The 25169-nt window shown below is 46.6% G+C and overlaps 2 protein-coding genes across 4 annotated transcripts in view; both read right to left on the reverse strand.

The window, feature by feature from the left end:
- The window catches only part of LOC112071755 (ferritin, heavy subunit-like), a 23601-nt gene extending 16417 nt beyond the window's left edge, over positions 1-7184 (reverse strand). Inside the window, 3 exon segments of the mRNA XM_024139188.2 lie at positions 2722-2868; positions 3705-3810; positions 7026-7184. Coding sequence (XP_023994956.1) covers positions 2722-2868; positions 3705-3806 — 249 coding nt within the window. The 5' untranslated portion in view covers positions 3807-3810; positions 7026-7184.
- A 1330-nt stretch (positions 7185-8514) lies between these two features.
- On the reverse strand, positions 8515-23309 carry incenp (inner centromere protein). 3 transcript variants are annotated; one of them, XM_070439503.1, is made up of 18 exons: positions 23116-23309; positions 22321-22469; positions 20721-20828; positions 19425-20086; positions 17939-17990; positions 16894-16957; positions 16494-16641; positions 16162-16283; positions 15790-15927; positions 15505-15522; positions 14760-14990; positions 13797-13919; positions 13390-13547; positions 13059-13155; positions 12484-12828; positions 11765-11827; positions 11262-11415; positions 8515-8885 (listed from the first exon to the last, which is right to left on the reverse strand). In XM_070439503.1, the coding sequence occupies exons 1-18, from the start codon at positions 23116-23118 to the stop codon at positions 8701-8703; spliced, it is 2820 nt and encodes a 939-aa protein (XP_070295604.1). In that variant the 5' UTR covers positions 23119-23309; the 3' UTR covers positions 8515-8700. The 3 variants fall into 3 exon arrangements, with proteins under 3 accessions (XP_070295604.1, XP_023994957.1, XP_070295606.1); XM_024139189.2 differs by lacking the exon at positions 15505-15522; XM_070439505.1 differs by lacking the exon at positions 11765-11827.
- Positions 23310-25169: the final 1860 nt, after the last annotated feature.

Consider the following 25169-nt stretch of genomic DNA (forward strand, 5'->3'; position numbering starts at 1 on the left):
GGGTCAATAAAAGTCCTGAAAACATGTCATCTCTGTTTTGCTACATTTATCTTTCCAGGAAAGTTAGAGTTGTGCGTCCCCCTTTAAGCAGAGGGGGGTGTCCATGTTTCCTTAAAAAGGCAATTGTTGTCGATACTTTAGTTATGACCAGCTCATTGTCATTACCCATGATGACCAGAGTGGGTATGGGCTCAGTGGGCTGTCTTCTAAAAGCCTAGGACCAACACATCAGTTGGAGGAGCAGTTCTCACACCATGCACACAGTCTTACCACAGCCATGTTCTCAGTCTCTATCTGCAGTAGGCTGACAGAGGACAGAGTCAGCACTGTCTGTTCATATTCGCTGCATGGTCATTCAGTGTATAGATTATGTACAGGAGAGGAGAAAGCTGGGGGGGGGTGGCTGAGGAGGAGCAGAGTTGTACAGGAGAGGAGAAAGCTGGGGGGGGGGGTGGCGGAGGAGCAGAGTTGTAAAGAGAGAAGACTGGGGGGGGGGGGGGGCTGGAGGAGGAGCAGAGTTGTACAGGAGAGGAGAAGCTGGGGGGGGGGGTCTGGAGAGAGGAGCAGAGTTGTACAGGAGAGGAGAGTGGGGGGGGGGGGGGGGGGGAGGAGGAGCAGAGTTGTACAGGAGAGGAGAACTGGGGGGGGGGGGGGGCTGGAGGAGGAGCAGAGTTGTACAGGAGAGGAGAGAGCTGGGGGGGGGGGGCTGGAGGAGGGAGCAGAGTTGTACAGGAGAGGAGAGAGCTGTGGGGGGGGGGCTGGGAGGAGGAGCAGAGATTGTACAGGAGAGGAGAGGCTGGGGGGTGCTGGAGGAGAGCAGAGTTGTACAGGAGAGGAGAAGAGCTGGGGGGGGGGGCTGGAGGAGGAGCAGAGTTGTAGGAGAGGAGAGAAGCTGGGGGGGGGGCTGGAGGAGGAGCAGAGTTGTACAGGAGAGGAGAGAGCTGGGGGGGGGGGGGGGCTGGAGGAGGAGCGAGTTGTACAGGAGGGAGAAGCTGGGGGGGTCTGGAAGAAGAGCAGAGTTGTACAGGAGAGGAGAGAGCTGGGGGGGGGTGGAGGCAGGAGCGGGGTACAGGAGAGGAGAAAGGCTGGGGGGGGGAGGAGGGCAGAGTTGTACAGGGAGGAGAGAAGCTGGGGGGGGGGTCTGGAGAGGAGCAGAGTTGTACAGAGAAGGAGAGGCTGGGGTGGGGGGGGCTGGAGGAGGAGCCAGAGTTGTACAGAGAGAGGAAAGCTGGGGGGGGGCTGGGAGGAGCATATTGTACAGGAGAGGAGAGGAGCTGGGGGGGGTAGGAGGAGGACAGAGTTGTACAGAGAGGAGAGACTGGGGGGGGGGGGGGCTGGAGAGGAGCAGAGTTGTACAGGAGAGGAGAAAGCTGGGGGGGGGGGGGCTGGAGGAGGAGCAGAGTTTACAGGAGAGGAGAAAGCTGGGGGGGGCTGGAGAGGAGCGAGTAGGGAGGGAGAAAGCTGGGGGGGGGCGGAGGAGGAGCGAGTTGTACAGGAGAGAGAGAGCTGGGGGGGGGGGCTGGAGAAGGAGCAGAGTGTACAGGAAGGAGAGCATTGGGGGGGGGGGGGCTGGAGGAGGAGCAGAGTTGTACAGGAGGAGAGAGCTTAGGGGGGGGTCTGGAGGAGAGCAGAGTTGTACAGGAGAGGACGAGGAAGCTGGGGCTGGAGAGGAGCCAGAGTGCACAGGAGAGGAGAGAGCGTAGGGGGGTCGGAGGAGGAGAGTGTGTAAGGAGAGGAGAGAGCTGAGGGGGGGGGCTAGAGAGGAGCAGAGTGGTACAGGAAGGAGAGAGCTGTAGGGGGGGGGGCTGGAAGGTGGGCAGAGTTGCACAGGAGGAGAGAGCTGCTTTGACATGACTCCATTCACTTGTTGGGGACCGGTCGGTAAGGAATCCACTAGCTCAGGGTCCAGCTTGGAGTGGAATGGAGCTTCTCTGCTAGTACGTGAGCGCTGCGATAGTATTGAAGGCATGACGAGAAGTCAATACAGAAGTGGTAGAGTGGTGTCTCCATACCCCTCTTGACCCTGAAAGCAAACTGCAAGGGTCCAGGGAGTCTCCACCGACAGTACATTCTGTAGCTCCGAGTCTCACCTGAAGTAACTGTAGGGGGCCAGGGCATTGCTCCACCTGACAGTACATTCTGAGTAGGGGTCCAGGGAGTTCTCTACCTGACAGTACATTCTGTAGGGGGTCCAGCGGAGTTCTCTACCTGACAGTACATTCTGTAGGGGGTCCAGGGATTCTCCACCTGCAGTACATTCTGTAGGGGTCGGCAGGGAGTTCTTCACCTGACAGTACATTCTGTAGGGGTCCAGGGAGTTCTCACCTGACAGTACATTCGTTAGGGGGTCCAGGGAGTTCTCCACCTGACATTACATTCTGTAGGGGGTCCAGGAGTTCTCCACCTGACAGTACATTCTTGTAGGGGGTCCAGGGATTCGTCCACCTGAAATTCGTACATTCTGTAGGGGGTCCAGGGAGTTCTCCACCTGACAGTACATTCTGTAGACGCACCCTGTTAGAGGCGACGCACCCTGTTGGTGGCGACACACCCTGTTGGTGGCGACACACCCTGTTGGTGGCGACACACCCTGTTAGTGGCATATATTATGTGGCTTAGATGTTCAGACAATAGAAGGCAAAATGGCCCCTAGTCGAATCGATATGAAGCCTTGTATAAGAGTAACATAACCTCCGGTAGTGCTGTTGTGTTTATTTATACCCTGATGTCCTGGAGGAAGATGCGTCCTCCTCTCTGGTTCTGTTGACTCATCAGTTTCTCAGCATGCTCCTTCTCCTCCTTGGACTGAGTCAGGAAGAACTTGGAAAAGTTGGGCAGGGATTTGTCGTCTCTGTCAAAGTAGTAGCCCTAGAAAAAAACGTACAAGGGAAAAGTGGAAGTGTCACGAACAAGTTCCTGAAAAACTTTTGAGTTGTAGTTTACCTGTATGAAATGTTCTCTAGTTAATATAGTTCATTATTAGATATAGATCTGTCTAAATTCCTTTAACTCATGTCTCTCTGTTCTAGAGATGTAAAAGAACAAACATGAGAATTGATCCAATTTCTCATTTGACTTGGGATCCCATCTGAAATTGAACCCATTCTCTTTTGGCACTATTTAGGTACGGGAAACACACAGCAATGTCTTACTATGGACATACATAGCTATATTCACTGTGTTTACATAATAGAACAGACATAGATATATTAATTATGAGAGACATACAGCTCTATTGGTCACCATAGACAGGTAACGGTCCAGCTGGTGGATAACTATTGGTCACCATAGACAGGTAACGGTCTAGCCGGTGGATAACTATTGGTCAACATAGACAGGTAACGGTCCAGCTGGTGGACAACTATTGGTCACCATAGACAGGTAACGGTCCAGCCGGTGGATAACTATTGGTCACCATAGACAGGTAACAGTCCAGCTGGTGGATAACTATTGGTCAACATAGACAGGTAAGGGTCCAGCCCGTGGACAACTATTGGTCAACATAGACAGGTAACGGTCCAGCTGGTGGATAACTATTGGTCACCATAGACAGGTAACAGTCCAGCTGGTGGATAACTATTGGTCACCATAGACAGGTAACGGTCCAGCTGGTGGACAACTATTGGTCAACATAGACAGGTAACGGTCCAGCTGGTGGATAACTTACCATAGACAGGTAACGGTCCAGCTGGTGGATAACTTACCATAGACAGGTATACATAAGAAGCATACAGTTCCAGGTTGATCTGCTTGTTGATGGCAGCCTCACATTCCTGGTGGAAGTTCTGTCGCACCTGGGATGTCATGGTTCTGGAAAGACAGACAGACAGACAGACAGACAGACAGACAGACAGACAGACAGACAGGAGGCAGACAGACAGACAGACAATTATCAGCAACCATCACTCCTGTGTTCCAATGGCACGTTGTGTTAGCTAATCCAAGGTTATCATTTTAAAAGGCTAATTGATCATTAGAAAACACTTTTGCAATTATGTTAGCACAGCTGAAAATGGTTGTTCTGATTAAAGAAGCAATAAAGCTGGCCTTCTTTAGACTAGTTGAGTATCTGGAGCATCAGCATTTGTGGGTTCGATTACAGGCTCAAAATGGCCAGAAACAAAGATCTTTCTTCTGAAACTCGTCAGTCTATTCTTGTTCTGAGAAATGAAGGCTATTCCATGTGAGATCTCGTACAACGTTGTGTACTACTCCCTTCACAGAACAGCGCAAACTGGCTCTAACCAGAATAGAAAGAGGAGTGGGAGGCCCCTGGTGCACAACTTGAGCAGAGACAAGTACATTAGAGTGTCTAGTTGAGAAACAGAACGCCTCACAAGTCCCTCAACTGGCAGTTTCCATTAAATAGTACCGCAAAACACCAAGTCTCCAACCGTCAACAGTGAAGAGGCCGACTGAGGAATTGCTGGCTTTTTCCCTAGCAAGTTGCAAAGAAAAAAGCCATATCTGCAGACTGGCCAATACAAAGAAAAGTTTAAGACCGGGCAAAAGAACACAGACACTGGACAGAGGAAAGATTGGAAGTAAAAGTGTTATGGACAATAAAATCTTAAAGTTTGAGGTGTTCGAAACCAAAGAAGAACCATTTCGTGAGACACAGAAAATGAAAAGATGCTTGAAGCCATCTGTCAAGCATGGTGGAGGCAATGTGATGGTCTGGGGGTGCTTTGGTGGTGGTAAAGTGGGAGATTTGTACAGGGTAAAAGGGATKTTGAAGAAGGAAGGCRATCACTCCATTTTGCAACMCCATGCCATACCCTGTGGARGYCYCTTAATTGGAGGCAATTTCCTCCTACAACAGGACAACGACCCAAAGCACAGCTCCAAACTAAGCAAGAACTATTTAGGGAAGAAGCAGTCAGCTGGTATTKTGTKTATAATGGAGTGYCCAGCACAGTCACCGGATCTCAACCCTATTGAGCTGTTGTGGGAGCAGCTTGACCGTGTGGTACGTAAGAAGTGCCCATCAAGCCAAACCAACTTGTGGGAGGTGCTACAGGAAACATGGGGTGAAATCTCTTCAGATTAGTGATGGGCATTCTGGCTCTTTTCAGTGGGACAGCTCGTTCAGCGCAGCTCACCAAAAAGAGTCAGCTCTTTTGGCTCCCAAACGACTCTTCAAAAAAATATATATATGTTTRTGTTGTTGTTTAGTCCTCAGCTCAGGCATCCCCATCTAGCGTTGTGTAGACTTTAGTTTTTCAGCACCTACTGTGCTACTGTGGAAGTATTCCGCAGCTGCTGTCACTTTGTCCACAGTGGGCTTCATCACCTTCAGAGCATCTCTTACAATCAGGTTGATTGTGTGGGCAAGACATGGATGATGGGTCCATTTCAACATTTCCATGGCTTTGGTTATGTTATCTGCATTGTCGCTAACACAACAGACCACTTTTCCATCTACTTGCCATTCTCTGGCCACTCTCAACAGTTCCTCTGCCAAGTTCTCTGAGGTGTGTGTCTGTTGCTGAACTCAAAGCAGTCCAGAAGACAACTAGACATCGAAAAATCTTCAATGAAGTGACATGTAACCGACATGTAAGAAGTGGTTACCCTTGATGTCCTGCAGTCAGTGGTAAGGCAAACTGCAGTAGCTTTTTGGACTGTGGACTAAGTGATTTTGAAAGMGTTTTCCTGCTTGGAATAGTGTACATTGGATTTAGACTATTGCTATAATTTCTAAAACCTCTGTCCTCCACGATCAAAAATGGCTGGAAATCGGTGGTAATCATTTTAGCCAATGCAATATCAATTTGGCCTTGTTTTGATACAGACATAGACGTTTGGCATAAACTGGTCCATAGAAGACTGTGTTGCTGTGGGTCGCGGAGTAGGCCTACTTGACTGAGTGGAGGAGCTGTCTCCACCACTATCACTAGCAGGCCTACTTGACTGAGTGGAGGAGCTGGCTCCACCAGTAATCATAGGCAGACCTACTTGACGAGTGGAGGAGCTGCTCCACACTATCACTAGCAGGTCTACTTGACTGAGTGGAGGAGCTGGCTCCTACCACTATTCACTAGGAGACCTACTTGAGTGAGTGGATAGCTGCTCCACCAGTATCACTAGCAGGTCTACTTGACTGAGTGACTGGCTCCACCACTATCACTAGCAGGCCTACTTGACTGAGTGGAGGAGCTGGTTCCACCACTACACTAGCCGGATCTACTTGACTGAGTGGACACATCTCCATCACTGCGCGACAGACCACACACACCATTTAATATCCAGCATACTCATTTATATGTTTTGTATTAAAACGAATCTACTTTCTCAAACCATAAGATGAATCTGTAAAGTAAATGAGACATGAATTGGTTACAACACTGAAGAGGTTGATGAAGAACCGCACCGGGCCACGCAATGTAAAGTTGGACAGGCAAGTCATTTCTACTGGAAGGCTGACCAACTAACATTACTCTAGTCAACTATCTAGTAATCCCTTAGGATACCAGGTTGGCGTCTCTTTTTTCAACTAAATTAAAACGGACATATCTTGTAATTGAACAAACTAGTAAGGTGGTCAATAACTGGGGACCGTATGCCGATAATACGGGACACGATCACAAAAAGCTGATCGTAGTAACGTTAGTATTTCCACTGAAATGTCAAACATGCTAATTGTTAACGTTAGCTAACATTTTTTACGACACCCAATAAATCACAAAACATTGATGGGCTTGATCACAAGATAACACCGTTGATGGTAATATATTTCGTAAACGCTGTTGAATATTCCGGTAATACGGGTTTACGAGTATACAACGTCGTTAGCTAATAATAATAACGATGGTTTTGGGGGAAACAACTCGGATATTTAACGATGTTAACAACTTTAGTTCGCTAAAGTACTGCTACTCATGATCATGACAAGGCGCTTATAAAACGGTCTCTCAAGGTTATTGTTGCTAACGGTTAACGTTAGCTACAGCAACGAATACAGCCTGGTAATATMATACAGCTACCATCATCACGGTAACGCTAGTATAAACAACGTAAACTACCTCGGGAGCGGTACGAACGCTTGCTGGTCGACTCCCTCCAGATGGTATCCACTTGCCCAGACAAATAAAGGTTAAATATATAAAAAATAAATCTGTGTTGACTGGGTGGCAGTTGTTTCTGACGGACGACAGCGTCACGTACTAGTCAGCGTAACGTAAACGCGTACATCGCCGTGGTCCGTACAATTGACCTTATTTTACCGCCCCAAAAAACGTAATACTTCCAGATCAACTGTAATTTCAATACCATTGTAAAGCACAATTTTCTCCCCTTTCCAACAGAATTCATGCCGACCTTCACGCTGCCCCGTTTCTGCATAATTCAAGAAGGCAATGAGCTCCTTCGGGTCTTTTTAAAAATGGCGGGTGGGGAAGCGAAGCTAATGCGTTATAGTGAGAAAGACAGATGTCGAGTGGGAAAATTGGTTTTTTCACTCGATCTGTCCAACTTATCACCTCTAAAATGTAAATAAAACACTATAAAGAGTTCATATAATGTGTCATTACATACCTATTTGAAGGTTTGTGTCGAATTTGAATCGGGCTTTTAGGGCGGTGCTAAAGTGTTCTTAGAAGTAAAGAGCGGCTTTGAGAATGATGATCTCATGCAATGATGAGCAAAAAATGACTAGGTATCCCCCCTTTCCCCAGTCACTGTTAATTTCTTGTTTTTAAAGGATGAGAAAAGTGCTACACCTGGTGGAGAGAGGCTGTAAGACAGAAATAGTTGCTTTATGCTGCTGTACGTTACCTGACACGTCAAGATGTAACGGAGGGTCCGTTTTTTCACCTTTTCTCCAATACTAGAGCCATTACCATGTCGATCAACGCTTGAGTAGAAACGTAGTTCACACRCCCGATTTTGAAGTCAACACAGTCGCTACAGTCCCATTAGTTTTCTTTGTAGCCTCGTTTGAATGTCGCGGTTGCGCACATTTGTACGGAATGGGGTGAGTTTGTCACCTTTTTCAAAATTAAAGTCCTCAACACTGCCAAAACATGTTCATTTTGATCCTGTAGTGTAGTCCCACCTCCATATTCATAAATAAAACAGAATGTAGTGCTCACTAATGCATATAATCACAATTCAATAAATTCATATCTAGAGCGCGCTAAAAATAGGAGCCAGGGATACAAAAACAGTGATTATATCTGTATACATATATACATTTGTGAGCTACTTGTATGAGATTTCCCAGATTTTTTCTTCTTCCAATGTGCAGAAAATGTATTTTATTTGTAAAAGATCGTTACACTATATAGAATAAAGTTCTGTGATTGAGACCACCAGCTATTTCTGCACAGACAGTGACTCGTGTTTTACCCCGCCCCAGTCCCCTTTTTTAATTGGTTGTACAGTTACCTTCAAGTTCTGATCCTTGACTGTTAAATACCTTTAAATGGATTTCCCTTCATGTGAACAACTTTTTTTAAATGACCATCTTCAAAAAGTTGTGGAGATGTTATTATCCATTTTATTCAGAAGAAATTAAAAATTTTATACAAGATTTATTTTTTAAAAGAATAAAAGAAAAGAAAAAAAGTTACCTATATTGCTTACACTTACTGAACTTCTCTTCAAGTGTTCTCCAGCTAGGGTTTCTTAATATAATACATGAAAGAATGAACATAACCAAAATGAAAAATAAAACAATTTTATCCCAGTTCCCAGTGTTTAATGGGGTAGAGCTCCCATTCGAGGTGGCGAGTGCCAGACAGCAGAGCTGGTACGTTTAAAGTAGCGAGGTTTACTCTTGCAGAAGATGCGATCCAGCTTTGGGGGTTCAATCGCCCCGTAGTGAGAGTCCACGTCAGCCGGGTGGAAATATTGCTTCATCATAGACTGCTTCAGCTGGTTGCCTAGAGGGGAGGGAAGAATGGGTTCACTTTAGCATCGTGACTAAGGCTATGGGTCTTGTAGTTATAAAAGCTACCACTTTGCCATTGTGCTAATGGCTAGTTAGCAATGGCACCATAAACTCTTAACCTTCCTTCAAACTGCGCAGACATAAAAAAATATGGTATCCATGAGTTCATCTAACTCTGGGTATGTAGGAAAAACACAAAACCCCCCCAGCTTGATTGGCAAAATCTCAAACTATCCCTTTAAGAGCACAGTAAAAAGGCATAAAGGAGGCCTTGTGTGGGGGGTTATGCACCGCGGTGTTGCACGGAGGCTTGTGGTGTAAGCAGCGTTATGTGGCACCCGCGGTGGTTGCATACGGTAGGCTCCTCTGTGGTAGGGGGTTATGCACCTCGTGGTTGTCTACTGAGGGCCTGGGTTGTAGAGGGTTATGCCCGCGCTGTTGCTACCGAGGCCTTGTGTGGGGGTTATGCACCGCGTGTTGCTACCGAGGGCCTTGTTTAGAGGGGTTATGCACCGCTGTGTCTGCTACGAGGCCTTGTGTGGGGGTTATGGCACCGCGTGTCTGCTACGAGGCCTTGTGTGGGGGTTATGCACCGCGTGTCTGCTACGAGGCCTTGTGTGGGGGGTTATGCACCGCGGTTGCTACGAGCCTTTGTGTGGAGGGGTTATGGCACGCGTGTTGCTACGAGGCCTTGTGTGGAGGGGTTATGCACGCGTGTTGCTACGAGGCCTGTGTGAGAGGGGTTATGCACCGCGTGTGCTACGAGGCCTTTGTGTGGGGGGTTATGCACTGCGTGTTGCTACGAGGCCTTGTGTGGAGGGGTTATGCACTGTGTTGGCTACGAGGCCTGTGTGGAGGGGTTTATGCACTGTGTTGCTACGAGGCCTTGTGTAGGGGGGTTATGCACCGGTGTCTGCTACGAGGCCTTGTGTGAGGGTTATGCACCGTGTCGCTACGAAGGCCTTGTGTGAGGGTTATGCACCGCGTGTCGCTACGAGGCCTTGTGTGGGGGTGTTATGCACGTGTGTTGCTACGAGGCCTTGTGTAGAGGGGTTATGCACCGCGTGTCGCTACGAGGCCTTGTGTGGGGGGTTATTGCACCGGTGTCGCTACGAGGCCTTGTGTGGGGGTTATGCACCGCGTGTTGCACGAGGCCTTGTGTGGGGGTTATGCACTGTGTCTGCTACGAGGCCTTGTGTGGGGGTTATGCACCGCGTTCGCTACGAGGCTTGTGTAGAGGGGTTATGCACCGCGTGTCGCTACGAGGCCTTGTGTGGAGGGTTATGCACCGGTGTCGCTACGAGGCCTTGTGTGGGGGGTTATGCACCGCGTGTCGCTACGAGGCCTTGTGTGGAGGGGTTATGCACCGCGTGTCGCTACGAGGCCTTGTGTGGGGGGTTATGCACCGCGTGTGCTACGGGCCTTGTGGAGGGGTTATGCACGTGTCTGCTACGAGGCCTTGTGTGGGGGGTTATGCACCGCGTGTTGCTACGAGGCCTTGTGTGGAGGGGTTATGCACCGCGTGTTGCTACGAGGCTGTGGTGGGGTTATGCACCGCGTGTTGCTCGAGGCCTTGTGTGGAGGGGTTATGCACCGCGTGTTGCTACGAGGCCTTGTGTGGAGGGGTTATGCACCGCGTGTCGCTACGAGGCCTTGTGTGGGGGTTATGCACGCGTGTCGCTACGAGGCCTGTGTGGTGGGGGGTTATGCACGTGTTGCTACGAGGCCTTGTGTGGAGGGTTATGCACGTGTTGCTACGAGCCTTGTGTGGGGGTTATGCACCGCGTGTGCTACGAGCCTTGTGTGGGGCGGGTTAATGCACCGCGTGTCGTACGAGGCCTTGTGTGGGGGTTATGCACCGGTGTCGCTACGAGGCCTTTGTGGTGGCGGTGTTATGCACGGTGTTGCTACGAGGCCTTGTGTTGGGAGGGTTATGCACGCTGTTGCTACGAGGCCTTGTGTGGGGGTTATGCACCGCGTGTCGCTACGAGGCCTTGTGTGGGGTTATGCACCGCGTGTCGCTACGAGCCTTGTGTGGCGGGTTATGCACGCGTGTCGCTACGAGGCCTTGTGTGGGGGTTATGCACCGCGTGTTGCACGAGGCCTTGTGTGGGGTTATGCACCGCGTGTTGCTACGAGGCCTTCGTTGGAGGGGTTATGCACCGCGTTTTGCTACGAGGCCTTGTGTGGCAGGGGTTATGCCCGGTGTTGCTACGGGCCTTGTGTGGAGGGGTTATGGCAGCACGCGTGTTGCTAACGAGGCCTTTGTGTGGAGGGCGTTAAATGCACCGCCGTGTCGCTACGAGGCTTGTGTGGGGGTTATGCACCGCGTGTTGCTACGAGGCATAAATAAGTCAGTGAAACGTACCCTCAGCCCATGTGGGGATGGGTTTCCTCGGTGCGGATTCGTCATCAGTAGAGTCATCACTGTTCTGATCCATCCCATAGTCCTCAGGGTTGGTGTTGAGAACAACAGGCTTGTTGCCCCCCTTAGGAGTGATCTCATATGACTGGGGAGACTGCTGCAAAGGGCAGGAAGACAAAATCAGGGATTATAGACATATGCATTTATCATTCATTCTTCTCTTAGAATTAAAAACAGACAAGTTGGTGTGATTTCTGCACCCAGCCAAGGTTGAATTGATAAAGTAGGTCCAGCGACATTAGAAGTCACATTGAGAGTGAGTCATCATCTCCTACAACTGACGAGACTATTTCCATTTATCAGATGCTTTTATCCAAAGCGACTTAGTCATGTTTGCGTACATTTTACGTATGGGTGGCCCCGGGGGGGAATCGAACCCAACAACCCCGGCGTTGCACGGGGTCACGCTCTACCGACTATGGCTCTAACGAGAGCGTTATCCATACCTCGATATCCACAGTGACGTTGAGGACTCCTCCCTTCCCTGCAGGCGTCTTCAACACCACGGGCTATAGGAGGGAACCAGAGAAGTGCACACGAACATCGGTCTATAAAATCTACCACAGGATCGATATCCTCCAATGAGATACACAAGACTTTGCAGAGATTAGGAAAATCATTACTGACAACCCATAGGCTTCAACTCCTTCCAGCTCCAAGGGACAAACAGGAAAAACAAACGTTTACATTCAAAACAATGTAAACACAAGCGCCCCCCTCTCCTCAATGTTGTTAGGGCCAATCCCACAGCTTCACCGTGGCCCTACACCAGGGTTCCCCAACTAGCGGGACCAACAAACTGTCATTGTTGGACAAAACACTTGGGAAATCTGTTCCCAAGTATTCCCCACTCATAACAGAGATGTGATCGTATACACGTGGAAGCAAGGTTTGAAATGATTCTGTTTTAGTCAAATACCTGTTTGGGCTTCTTGCGGTCAATTTGGACTCTACACATTATTTGTAAATCATCTTCCGGCCCCACGACCACCTCCCCAAGAAAACAAAATAGACCCGGGGGTTGATCTAGTTGACGCCCTACTCTCTAGTGGAGATCTGAGAGGATTTGATTGGTATAAGCAACATGGTGAAACTCCCACCTAGCATATCAGAGGAGCTACTACCAGATTGATTTTACCTGTCAAAAGTAGAGAAGTGTTCTCACCTGAACTTCAGCAGTCAGGTGGCTCTTGGCGGCTTCTCGCTGTRGTTCAGCGAGTCTCTCYGCTTCTCGCTGTCGTTCAGCGAGTCTCTCYGCTTCTCGCTGTCGTTCAGCGAGTCTCTCYGCTTCTCGCTGTCGTTCAGCGAGTCTCTCGGCTTCTCGCTGTCGTTCAGCGAGTCTCTCYGCTTCTCGCTGTCGTTCAYCGAGTCTCTCGGCTTCTCGCTGTCGTTCAGCGAGTCTCTCGGCTTCTCGCTGTCGTTCAYCGAGTCTCTCYGCTTCTCGCTGTCTCTCCTCGAGTCTCTCGGCTTCTCGCTGTCTCTCCTCCTCAGCTTGCCTCTGTTGCTCCTCCTATTGACAGAATAAAAAAWYWTTCATTAGTACTTCAACCTACCCGTTAATGTCTTCTAACCCGAAAGTGTACATGTACAAAGTCCCCGATATTAACACCTTTTAAATGTTATGTACAAATCTGAAAGTACCTTCAAACCAAGTCTACACAATGTTTAAGACAGGAACAGACATGTTAAATTAATGGTTAATCCAAACAAGAGCGGTATGGTTGAAGCTGCATGACGTACCCTCTTCCTCTTCTCCAACTCTCTCCTCTCTTTCTCCCGGGCAGCTCTCTCCACTTCTCTCTGAAGAGCAATGGCCTTCTCTCTCTCTACCCGCTCCCTGAAAACAGACACAATATTCAGCAACGACCTTCTCCGTCTCCACATTAAAACCYAAGCTTTGGACTGTGAATAGTTTGAACAATAACGATGGCAATGCCAGTTTGATAGAAGATCAAACTGATGAATTATTAAAGCCCGTTTTACATCAACAGTCGTCAGTCATTTTACAGTTGTCGTAATTCCATAAGAAAATAAACCCTTTCCATTCATCAAAAGTTGACAGGAAAAGTACCTCTCAGCAGATGCTTGTCTCTCCCTCTCCAGTTCTCTTTCCAGTTCTTTCTTCAGCTCCAGTGCTCGTCGGGCCTCGGTCATCTTACGAGCCCTCTCCTGCTCTTCTTCGGCTCTCCTCTTCGCCTGCAGCTCCTGCTGACGCTTCTCCTCCTCCTCCTGGGTCAAGGGTCAAAACATTTAACAACCCACGTGCACCTTCAAGAGGCATCCAATTCAATTAAAAAAAAACTAAATGGCTGTCCTTGGGGCTGGTCTAGCAGGCAATGCTGCTGTTTGGACATTCACGTGTCAAGAGTGGGTACGGATTCTGCCTCTCCTATATCTGCCTATTACAAAATAAATCTTACMACTACTAATAAATGGAAAGTAGACAAAAGGAGACAAACAATGGTAGGAGTGTCTTACAGACTGTTGAATCTTCTTCCTCCTGGTATCCTCCTCCATCTTCCTCCTCAGTTCCAGCTCCTCCTGGCGTTTGGTGGCCACCTTCTTTTTGGCTTTCTCCTCTGCCATGCGCTCCACTCGCAGCTGCGGGAACAGGGGAAAATAGTTTTACGAAAAACAAGAGTTTCCTATTGGACAAGTTCAGATAGTATCTCCCCGTTGCACTCCATTGTAAGGCGGTTTGTGCCCAAATGAACACGACCCCATTACCGTAGCTTCACCTCTGCATCAGATGTTATCCCTCCGTCATTCAGTAAAGCCGCGTTTCTCGMCYACACCTCACCCCGCCGCGTTTCTCGTCAACACCTCACCCCGCCGCGTTTCTCGTCAACACCGTCTACCCCAGCGATGCGTTTCCTCGTCAACACCTGGCTCACTCCCAACGCGCGTTTCTCAGTCGCACACCTCACCCCGCCGATCGGTGGCGTTTCTGTGCAACACGCTTCACCGTTTTCGTCAAACCCTCCGGGGCGCGGTGCAGAATCTTCTTACGCGTATTCTCTGTCAACGTACCTCAACCTGTCAGCGTTTTCTCGGGCAACCCGTTCACCATTCTGAGCGGACCGACGTCTTGGCTCACCCGCTCTATACGTTGTCTTGTGTTGGGAATTTATTCTCTTCCGTTTCTCGGTCAACTGACCTTCGACCTATGACGCGCGTTTTTCGGTCAACGTTTTACCATCACTGCGCCGCCCTTGCGTTCTCGGCCTGAATACTTTCACTCTGCCGTTTTCTCTTTCTCGGCAACAATCCGTGGTGTGGATCACCGCTTGTCTCGATTCCGTTTTCGGCCAACAACCTACGCCGTTTTCGGAACCACCTCACGGCTCTCGTCTACCGTTTCTCTGGTCAAACCTCACTCGCCAGCGTTTCTCGTTCAACAGCCCACCGTTCACCCCGCCGCGTTTCTCGTCAACACCTCACCTTGTCGTGTTTCTCGTCAATCTGAAGCATCTTCTGCTCAATCTTCTTCTTCTTCTCCTCCTCTTTCTGATCTTCCTTCACCCGGGCCTCGACTACCCTCCGCAGCCGTTCATCCCTCTTCTTCTTCATCTCTTCCTGTTTCCTCCTCTTCTCTTCCTCCATCTTCTTCTTCCTCTCCTCTTCTTGCTCCTGCTTCTTCTTTAGTGCTTCCAGTTTCAGGCGTTCTCTTTCCTACAAGACAATTACACTTAGGAATCTGACAGAGTTACATAGCATAAAATGTTATTTAAAAATTTATTTTTTATTTTTATACATGCTAGTGGCAACTCATTTGGGACTGAGTGAAATCTGTGGTAGTATTATTTTAAAAATGGAAAGGGAACCCATGAAGAGGGAATAAGGTTAATATGGGACTAAAAGCACCACGGGTGATTTCTGAAAGAAAATGCATCTCGTGCGTAAAAAAAAACCCAATACCAAGTCCTTGTATTTCATTTAGTTAGTGAGGGGCAAACGTATGTTCTTGTAACGCGCTCGGTGTGTAGGTGCACTAAAACARGTTAGGACACAAATCTGATGAAATCTAATCACAAAAGCCCCAGCCTTTGTGCCCCTTAGAACCCAACGTTAACTCAGATGGTGTGGGGACGACCAGTGGCGTGTACCAAGTGGCGTGTACCAGTTAGCGCACACAAAGACCAAACCACCCCCCCCACATACCACACCATATTACTCTGATACATACCACTACACCACAGCCTGACTGTAGAGGGGACAGGGAAAGAGAGATCCAATTAACAAGGCTACATATGTTGTCTGGTAACATTATGATCTGTTTTTAAACTTCCTAAACGTTTGTCTCAAAATGATCACAAAATGGTTATGATGTGATCATGACAACATAGACGAGGGGATGGGCCAATTTTAATGACATATTTGAGGATAATGTCACGAAGGCAGGAATTATTCAAGAAATATCACGTCGCAATATCGGGGAGCCCCTAAAATGAGTAGTGATCTGTAGACTAACCTTGAGGTCGGCTCTGCCCGGCGTGGTGTGTTTAATGAAGGACTTCATGACCGTGTTGCGACCCAGAGAGCTSGGGGTCATCATCAGCATCTGGTTCTTCTGGACCGTGTGGAGGAACGACCTCATGTTGGGCCTCACCTACAGTAGACAYCATTAGGGGTCTATTCATGGCAAGTGAACGTTACAATATTTTAGGGAAAAATACACTRGCTTCAGAACGTAAAACCTACAAAATGGATTTCAAAAGTGAGCMTTACAGTGATAATCCCACCACTTAATATAAATCACTATTTGGGAGAACTGGCAGGTTCTATGCCAGGTAAGACACAGCTAGTTGTTGTGAAGAAAAGCCTTGGATATCTTGGTTCTTACAGTCTGGCTCTTAACGGGGGGTGATGGCTTCTTCCTCGGGCTCTGGAATTCGTCGGCAGCTGCTCTGCGCTTGGCACTGAGACGAGGACCCAGACCTGATGATGGCTTCTGACCACTGCCATCTAGGAGAACACAAACCCGTTAACCACCAATACATCAATCTTTGCCAGTGCACACACACACACACAGGCTACATGGCCCTCTCGCTCTAAAGCATAGCTGTAACCTATTGACGTTACAAGCATGATTCAGAAGACGGACGGGAAGATATTTATGCAGCTTCGGTCGGTGTGCCAGTCTTTGCTGACGAGTGTGTGTGAGACGGTCTGCACCTGATCCAGAGTCTGGTGTGGCGGTCTTGGTTTTGCTGATGACCGAGGCTAGTGGCGGCACGGTGGGAGTGATCTGGGCCATGGAGCGAGTGAAACAACGAACCTCCGTAACACAGAGAACACCTGGGTGGTTCTGCTCCGTGTTATCCTGCTCAAATTAAAATAAATAAATGAGTTAAGGGAATCATTTCACTATGATCGTCAATATATTTACATAAGGAACAGACATAAACAGTAGAGCTAGACATCAGGGTTGGGGGGGTCAATTCCCTTTCAGGAAGGAAATGAGGAACATCTGAATTGGAATTTTCCTTCTACTTTGTGAATTGACCCCAAGCCTGATATTAAATGGATATTTTAGATCAATGTATCCTTCAGGTACAATGTGGATGTTTCCTACCTCAGGAGAAGTCTGAGGAGCTGGGCTGTCAGTCTCAGTCTTTCCAGGCTCCTCTGACAACACCCTGCCACACACAACAGCCTATCAGATGCATAATAACCTAGGGTGTATTCATTAGTCGCACACCGTTACAAACCGTTTCACAAGCGCAAAAAAAAGAAGAAAGAAAGTGCAACGAAAACATTCTATTGGGCAAATTCAGGTAGTTTCGCCCTTGGTTTCGTTCAGTTTGTGTTAGATTCTGTTCTGTTCTTCATGAATACCCCCCTTAGTCTAGGCTTGGGCAGGATCCAGACTGTCATACCYACCTTGTGCCATACTAGGACAGTCGGTAATACCAGCACTGAACACAAGGGGCGCTATTGTAATCCGAAGGTTAGCAACTAAAATGCTAAACAGTTTGCTGAACGCACAAAAACAAAATATTAAAAGACAGAAAGACTCTTGATCCAGGATCACTGTTACCAAGCTAAACTTGATCATGGAAGAAGCTAACCACAGCTAGATAGCTAAATTAGCAAACCATATGCACATCTACAGAGCATTTGGCACATTCTAGACAGTTTAACTTTAGGTACAAGATATTTAGCTGACAAAACACAGTTGGTTGTGAATTCCATCCGGTAACTAGGTCACCTGGCTGCCCAACAGTGAGTGACTCACACGGCGCCGGTCTGTGTGCGCTTGTAAACAAAAACACTGGGAACTATGGTAACAGGTGAAATGAAGAATGCCAGCTGCTTTATCTCCTAACATATTGCACAAGTTGACTGCAGGTATTTACTTAAAAGTAGTTATCAATATTCACACATATATATATATATATATATATATATATATATATATATATATTAAAAAAAGAGTTAACAGTATTGTAAAACCATCTCATATTATCCAAATATTCCGGTATACGGTCCAAGCCTACCGTGGTATACATCATTCACATACCAATGACAACAGACGTGTTTATACATTAAAAGACAAGACGATGGTTGATAAAAAAAAAAAAAAAAAAAATTAGGCCTAATAAAATGTGATCACTCACCCATCAGTCTGCACCTGGACCCCATGTCCATCCGTTTCCATCCATCCATCTTCTACAGCGGACAGACACACAACACAATACTATCATTCATTAGCACAGTATATATCATTACATTGTCAAGGCGTAATATGGAGAGATAAATGGCAACCAAAWAYAAAAGTGTGCTCAACTCAGACTAAGCTCTGAAGCATAGCAGTAAATTAGTCATCTGACTAATAGGGAAAAAATGCTGGCCTCACACCAAACCATATCGCTCACATCCAGTGGAGGCTGCTGAGGGGAGGACGGTGATGATAGGGGAGGGACGGCTGATGATAAAGGCGGAGGACGGCTGATGATAAAAGGGGAGGACGGCTGTTGATAAAGGGAGGACGGCCGTTGATAAAGGGGAGGACGCGATGAATAAGGGGAGGACGGCTGTTATAAAGGGGAGACGGCTGTTGATAAAGGGGAGACGGCTGATGATAAAGGGGAGGCGGCCGATGATAAAGGGAGGACGGCGTGATAAGGGAGGACGGCCGTGATAAAGGGAGGACGGCCGATGATAAAGGGAGGACGGCGATGATAAAGGGGAGGACGGCCGATGATAAAGGGAGGACGCCGATGATAAAGGGGAGGACGGCGATGATAAAGGGGAGGACGGCCGTGATAAAGGGGAGGACGGCCGATAATAAAGGGGAGGACGGCGCGATGATAAAGGGGAGGACGGCCGATGATAAAGGGGAGGAACGGCTGTGATAAAGGGGAGGAGGAGGCTGTTGATAAAGGGGAGGACGGCTTTTTGATAAGGGAGACGCTGTTGATACAAGGGGACGGTGTGATAAGGGGAGGACGGCTGTTGATAAAGGGGAGGACGGCTGTGATAAAGGGGAGGAGGTGTGATAAAGGGGAGGACGGCTGTTGATAAAGGGGAGGACGGCTCATGATAAAGGGGAGGACGGCTGTTGATAAAGGGGAGGACGGCTTGATAAAGGGGAGGACGGCTGTTGATAAAGGGGAGGACGGCTCATGATAAAGGGGAGGACGGCTCATGATAAGAGGGGAGGACGGCTCATGATAAAGGGGAGGACCGGCTCATGATAAAGGAAGGAGGACGGCTCATGATAAAGGGGAGGACGGCTCATGATAAAGGGGAGGACGGCTCATGATAAAGGGGAGGACGGCTCATGATAAAGGGGAGGACGGCTCATACTAATTCCTGGAATGGAGTCAATGGAATGGGGAGGTGAAATGAAATGAAGAATGCCATCTGCTTTATCTCCTAACATATTGCACAAGTTGACTGCAGGTAAAAGTAGTACCTAAAAGTAGTTATCAATATTCACATATATATACACACATTTTGAAACATCAAAAGACGTGGTTGACACCACTCCATTCCAGGAATTAGTATGAGCCGTCCTCCCCTCAGCAGCCTCCACTGCTCACATCACAAACTCCAGTCAAGGTATAATGGCAAAATGCCAGGTCATATCTCATCACTCACCAAGCCCGCTGACGTTACTGCTGCAGGTGGAGCTGCCCAGCCGAGCCTTCTTRTTCAGGAAGGACCTCCTGGAGGCTCTGCGGACAGACTCCTGGGTCATGCTGTGTCTCAGCCCTGCCAGGGAGCGCCGCACGGTCAGGGAGTGTCTCGCSGAGCTCCGCCCGGAACCCGTGGGCGTGGTGCCGGCAGCGATGGCTATCTTAGTGGCGGTGCGGCTTGGKGAGCGCTCTGGGTTGGGGTGCATCTGGAGCTCTGCAGAACGTCGCTCCGAGGCCGTGATCTTGACTATGGCTTCAGCCATGTGACTCTGGGTCGGAGGGGGTGTTAGACAGGGGGTCTGGGAGGTGACAGAGCTGGACGACTCCCTCTCACTCTCAGCTTCCTCTGGCTGCATCCTCTCCTCCTGGATGTGTTTGCTAGAAGCCTCATACTCCATCTCCTTTGGCTCCTGCTGAGAGTTGGTGGTCTGAGCAGCTCCATTGCGGGTGCTGCATACGGGTGGTGCAGCCTCAGGCTGGGTAGTCTGTTTGGCTCTGCGGGAACGAGGGGGCTTGACTATCTCTTCCAGTGTGACCGGAGATCCTCCATCATCCTCTGCTATCAGGTTCAGGGAGGTGGACACAGAGGAGTGACGCAGGTTGCTGCGTTTMCCCTTTGAGAAGCTGCAGGGATGACAAAGATAAAATTATAGCAGACGTCAGACGGGAGGCAGCATTATAGCAGACCTCATTGGTATTCACAAAGATACAAACACACGAGGGTGCTTGAAAGATGAACGAGGACAGATTAATTAAAGATAGTTTATTTGTGAGTTGTTTCCCTTTTTATTTGTGGATTAGTCATCAGGATTAGAGAAACACAATTTTGTATGACTTCGGGGTCAACATTCTTTCAAAGAACCAGCTAAAAAAAGACTACCATATGCATGTCAGTTAAAATAGCAACTTACTGTTCCCCTTATAGAACTAACTAAATACGTGTTTCAACCTGTCCCCAAAATAATATTGTGGGTTCACAGTTGGTTTTGGTATTTAAACCTGTGTGTCATTAACGTGTCTTGTGGGGTAAAATTATAATGTGCACGATGAAGCGCACATGCGGGGACCGGTTTAGACAGGATGTTACTCTGTTTATTGTCAAATTCCTGGCACTGGCTCTTGGTGAATGAAGGTGAATCTGATTCCTGTACTAAAACGTACAGTGTCACATGACTGACCAGATGGAACTTGATGAAAAGGCAGTTCTGTCTGAGACATAGGAACCTACGGTAGCAGGAAAATMAACAGGATAACCTACCGTCTCTTGGTGCGGTTCTCATTCTGACCCACGGATAGACGCTTCCTGCGGTTGCTCTTCTTCTGCGATGGAGTCTTTGGCATCAGTTCTGGCTCCGCACTGAAGTCACTGAGATAGGAAGGAAAATAAAATGTGAATATGAATGGCTCTGGAGAGAAATATATATATATATATATATATATATTGTGAAAAAACACCGAGTATACAAAACATTAAGAACACCTGCTCTTTCCATGACAGACTATCCAGGTGAAAGCGATGATGCCTTACTGATGTCACTTGTTAAATCCATGTCAATCAGTGTAGATGAAGGAGGAGGAGTGTAGATGAAGGGGAGGAGACAGTTTAAAGAAGGATTTTTTTTAAAGCCTCAAGACAATTGAGACATTAATTGTGTATGTGCCATTCAGAGGGTGGAATGGGGCAAGACAAAAGATTGAAGTGCCTTTGAACGGGGTATGGTAGTAGGTGCCAGGCGCACCGGTTTGTGTCAAGAACTGCAACGCTGCTGGGTTTTTTCCCCCACACTCAGTTTCCAGTCAACTTGGCAACTGTGGAAAGCATTGGGCGTCAACCATCAAACGCCAGCAACCCCGTGGAACGCTTTCGGCGCCATGTTGCGACGTATCGAGGTTGTTCTGAGGGAAACGGGGGGCTGCACCTAAATGTTTGGTGTACTCAGAGTATACGGCTCTGAAGAGAAAGGTCCAACTGTTGCAACTAAATGTTTGGTATACTCAGAGTATATGGCTCTGAAGAGAAAGGTCCAACTGTTGCAGGATGAATCCTTCCTCCTGGCCATCATTACTTTACAGAATTACAAATGACAGTAGCTACAGATTGTTACACCAGATAATGTGATTTGATTACTGGGAGTTACAGGTTAGGTACTGGTTGGTGCAAGGCTGTCCCCGATGATAAATGTATTGGTCGGGGGCCTCCCGTGTGGCGCAGCGGTCTAAGGCACTGCGTAGAGGCGTCACTACATATCCGGGTTCGATCCCGGGCTGTGTCACAGCAGGGCCGCAACCAGAAGACCCATGAAGCTGCGCACAATTGGCCCAGCGTAGTCTGTGTCAGGGGAGAATTTGGCCGGCTGGGATGTGCTTGTACTGTCGCGCCCATGCACGCTGGCTTCGGTCGCCAGCTGTAAGGTGTTTCCTCAGATACATTTATGCAGCCGATTTCCAGGTTTATGAGCAGTGTGGCTTGGCAGGGTCGTGTTTCAGGGAGGCGGATGGTTCTCAACCTTCGCCTCTCCCGAGTCCGTACGGGAGTTGCAGCGATGGGACAAGACTAACTACCAATTGGATATCACGAAATTGGGGAGAAAAATAAACAAATGAACATTTAAAAAATCATGCCCATAAAACTAAAAAGGTTTGGTCGACTGCTATTTTTTACAGTGTATTTTTCCATATATACAGTATAAACACATACTATCTGTATTTTAATCAAATCACCTATATGTACCGTGCTTGTATTYTGCTTTAAGCCCACTGTTTGAAAAAATAATTACGACACAAATGACTAGGAGTCTGACTGCAATTGACTTGATTATGTTGGGGTCTTTTTCTCCTGTACACTTCAGTCCTCCTACCTTGAGAACATGCGGTTGGCTTCCTGCTGGATCTCCTCGAGCCACACCATGTGGACATTTTCTATTTCGTTGGCGAACTCCTGAATCTTCCCATTAAACATCTGCATCAGGCTATGCGTCGACGACAGTACAGAGGTCATGGTTGCGACCTGGTGAAAATAAGAGGAAAGAATCAATTGTTTTAAAACGTTTGATGGGATGGTGAAACCTCCCACAAAACTAAATTGGCAAGCAGTTACATTTTTAACTAGGAAGGCCAAAAACTTCAAAACGGTGACATTTTGTGTACATAACAAAATATTATACAAATCGAGACATCTGACACATTAAACGGCGCGGAAAAAACGAAGTGACACGACAACCATTCCAGACAATCCAATACAATAACTCAAAACATTACCTAAACAAAAACGTTACATTTAACCAAATGTTCATTGACACCTTGCTTGCAGTAACAAAATGTCTAACTAGTTAGCTAACTTTAACTAGCTACAATTTTTTAATTTTCGCGCTAACCCGCGCATTTCCGCAAACTCGAGTAACGTTAGACTATGGTCGTGGATCCTAGCTTGCTACAGTAGCTAACTATTTAACGTAACCAGTCTCCCGGACAACTTTGTTAGCAGCTAGCTAAATATATATCCTCTAATAATATGCAAAGTAAAATCAGATCATGTTGAAGAAACAAGATAGTCAGTGTTGTCTTAGCAATCTAGCGAGTTGTTGTTGAGATTTTAAAAGTCAACGTGAAAGATAGCTAGTTAAGCTAGTTAGCAAATAAAAAAACTTCCATACCATAAAACTCCTCCGGTTTCGAGAAAAATAAAAATCAGTTTCGCTTCAGCAGTTCACTCTATATTACAGGTGACTTCAACAATCTTTATGAAAAAAATAATATATATTAAATTGTAAAATACGKCATTTATTTCTCTGCACAACAAAGTAACGTTAGTCCGACTTGACTTCAACACCCGCTGAAAACCGTTTAAATTGTTCCAAGCTGTCTAAGCAAATCAGGGACTGGTTTCTAATGACGTGTCAAAATCTGCTCCTCCCACTGACCAATCAGATTTAAAAAGGAAGTGTCGGGGGGCGGAATCACTGATTCTTTTCATGATTCAAACCATCCAATCGTGGAAGAGGTTTTCTTTTGTTCCTGAAAGCGATATTTTAGCGTTAAGGTCGAAAATAAAGTCTGAGGTTAACACAGGGGTATAGGAGATGTTATATATACCTTTTGTTCTATAATGTAATAGCAGTCAGTTGACATGATCTTTATGAATTATGAAGCCTTTATATGCTTTATGTTTGTTTTTTTATTACATAATTTCTTTAAAATTCACAAAATGTGACGTTAGCTGATTAAGATTATATCATAGAACAAAACGTATATCTCCTAAACCTGTGTTTACCACATACCTTCATCGTTTATCCAAAAACGCCATTCATTTTCTCCATAGGGGTTTTACTACGTTCGACAATTGTAGTACTCATCACTGCATTCTCATCCAGAAAGTTGCTTGGCCCTCTACGATGTCATGTAGGTTGATACATTGCTATGTTTTAATTTATAAAGACCTTTTACAAAAAATCCCACTGTACCTAAACATCATTAACTTCAAACATACGAGTGACCGCACCCTGTCTCAAGGATAGCTAAGGTAACTCTGGAAATTCCTTTGGTCTCAACTGAGTTAGGTAAATCCGTTTTTAGTTTTTTTGCACCTTATTTTGTCGAACAAAATTTCAAAATGTGATGCTTTGGTGCCGCTAGGCCAATTCATAAAGATGATTGAGGACCTTATTACTGATGAATGTGTTTGTGTTTTTATGACCGTGTTTTTCTTTCTGCTTGCATTGTGTATTTATATTTTGATGTGTGTATTTTCTGTAATTCAGGGCATCTGTAYAAGAGACCTTGATCTCAGTATGAATCKTTGATAAAAAAAAATTAAGGTTAAATAAATAGACGTTGTCCAACGAACAATGGAGTCGTCCCTACAAAAAGACGCCATTACTATTTCTCTCTTGGCGTCTTTTTGTATGCACTAACTCCGCCTTAAAGCACATAAAMGCTTCATAATTCATCAAGGTCATGTTAACGGACTTATATTATCTTATATCACTAAACGTATAAGATCTCATAAGCCTGTGTTAACCTCAGACCTTATTTTCGGTGTTTATCCCCCAAACCCGATATTTTTTTGTGTGTGGAATTTTCATTGTTGGACAAAAAACACATGTAAATCAGCTCTAAGTGATTTTAATTTAAGAAATCTGTTTCCAAGTATTTCCACGCAAAATAGAGAGACACGATGTGATCGTAGACAAACGTAAGCAAGGTTTGAAATGTTTTAGTTAAACATATCTCTTTAGGCTTCTTGGGGTCAATTTGTAGTCTACAAATTATTTGGAATTATGTTCCGGCCCTTGACCAACTCAATAAAAAAAAATCGTTCCCCAACAGAATCTAGTTGATGATCCCTGCACTATAGTAAACTGTAGATATATATTATATATATAAATATTATATATATATATATATATATAATATAAATATTTTTGATGTTATTCATGTAACAGCCAGTCTAATATTATTAAAGTCTAAGCATGTTTAGAGATTAAGGCTCAGGAAAATATTATCTTTATGTTTATCACAGTTGAAGAAAACAAAACTCTCATTAGGTGGGTTGAAATATTAGGTATGTATGGTCAAAATAATTGCAATACACAATTTATTCTTTCATTTCCCAATGAGTCCATGCTGCAAGATGTTTTAATGAAAAAGATCACTCACGAAAAAGTAAAATGTTCTCATAACAAATMTATATTTTATTGCAGCTTAAGTA

The sequence above is a fragment of the Salvelinus sp. IW2-2015 genome, unplaced genomic scaffold (genome assembly GCF_002910315.2).
Source record: "Salvelinus sp. IW2-2015 unplaced genomic scaffold, ASM291031v2 Un_scaffold1708, whole genome shotgun sequence".
Lineage (NCBI taxonomy): Eukaryota > Metazoa > Chordata > Actinopteri > Salmoniformes > Salmonidae > Salvelinus > Salvelinus sp. IW2-2015.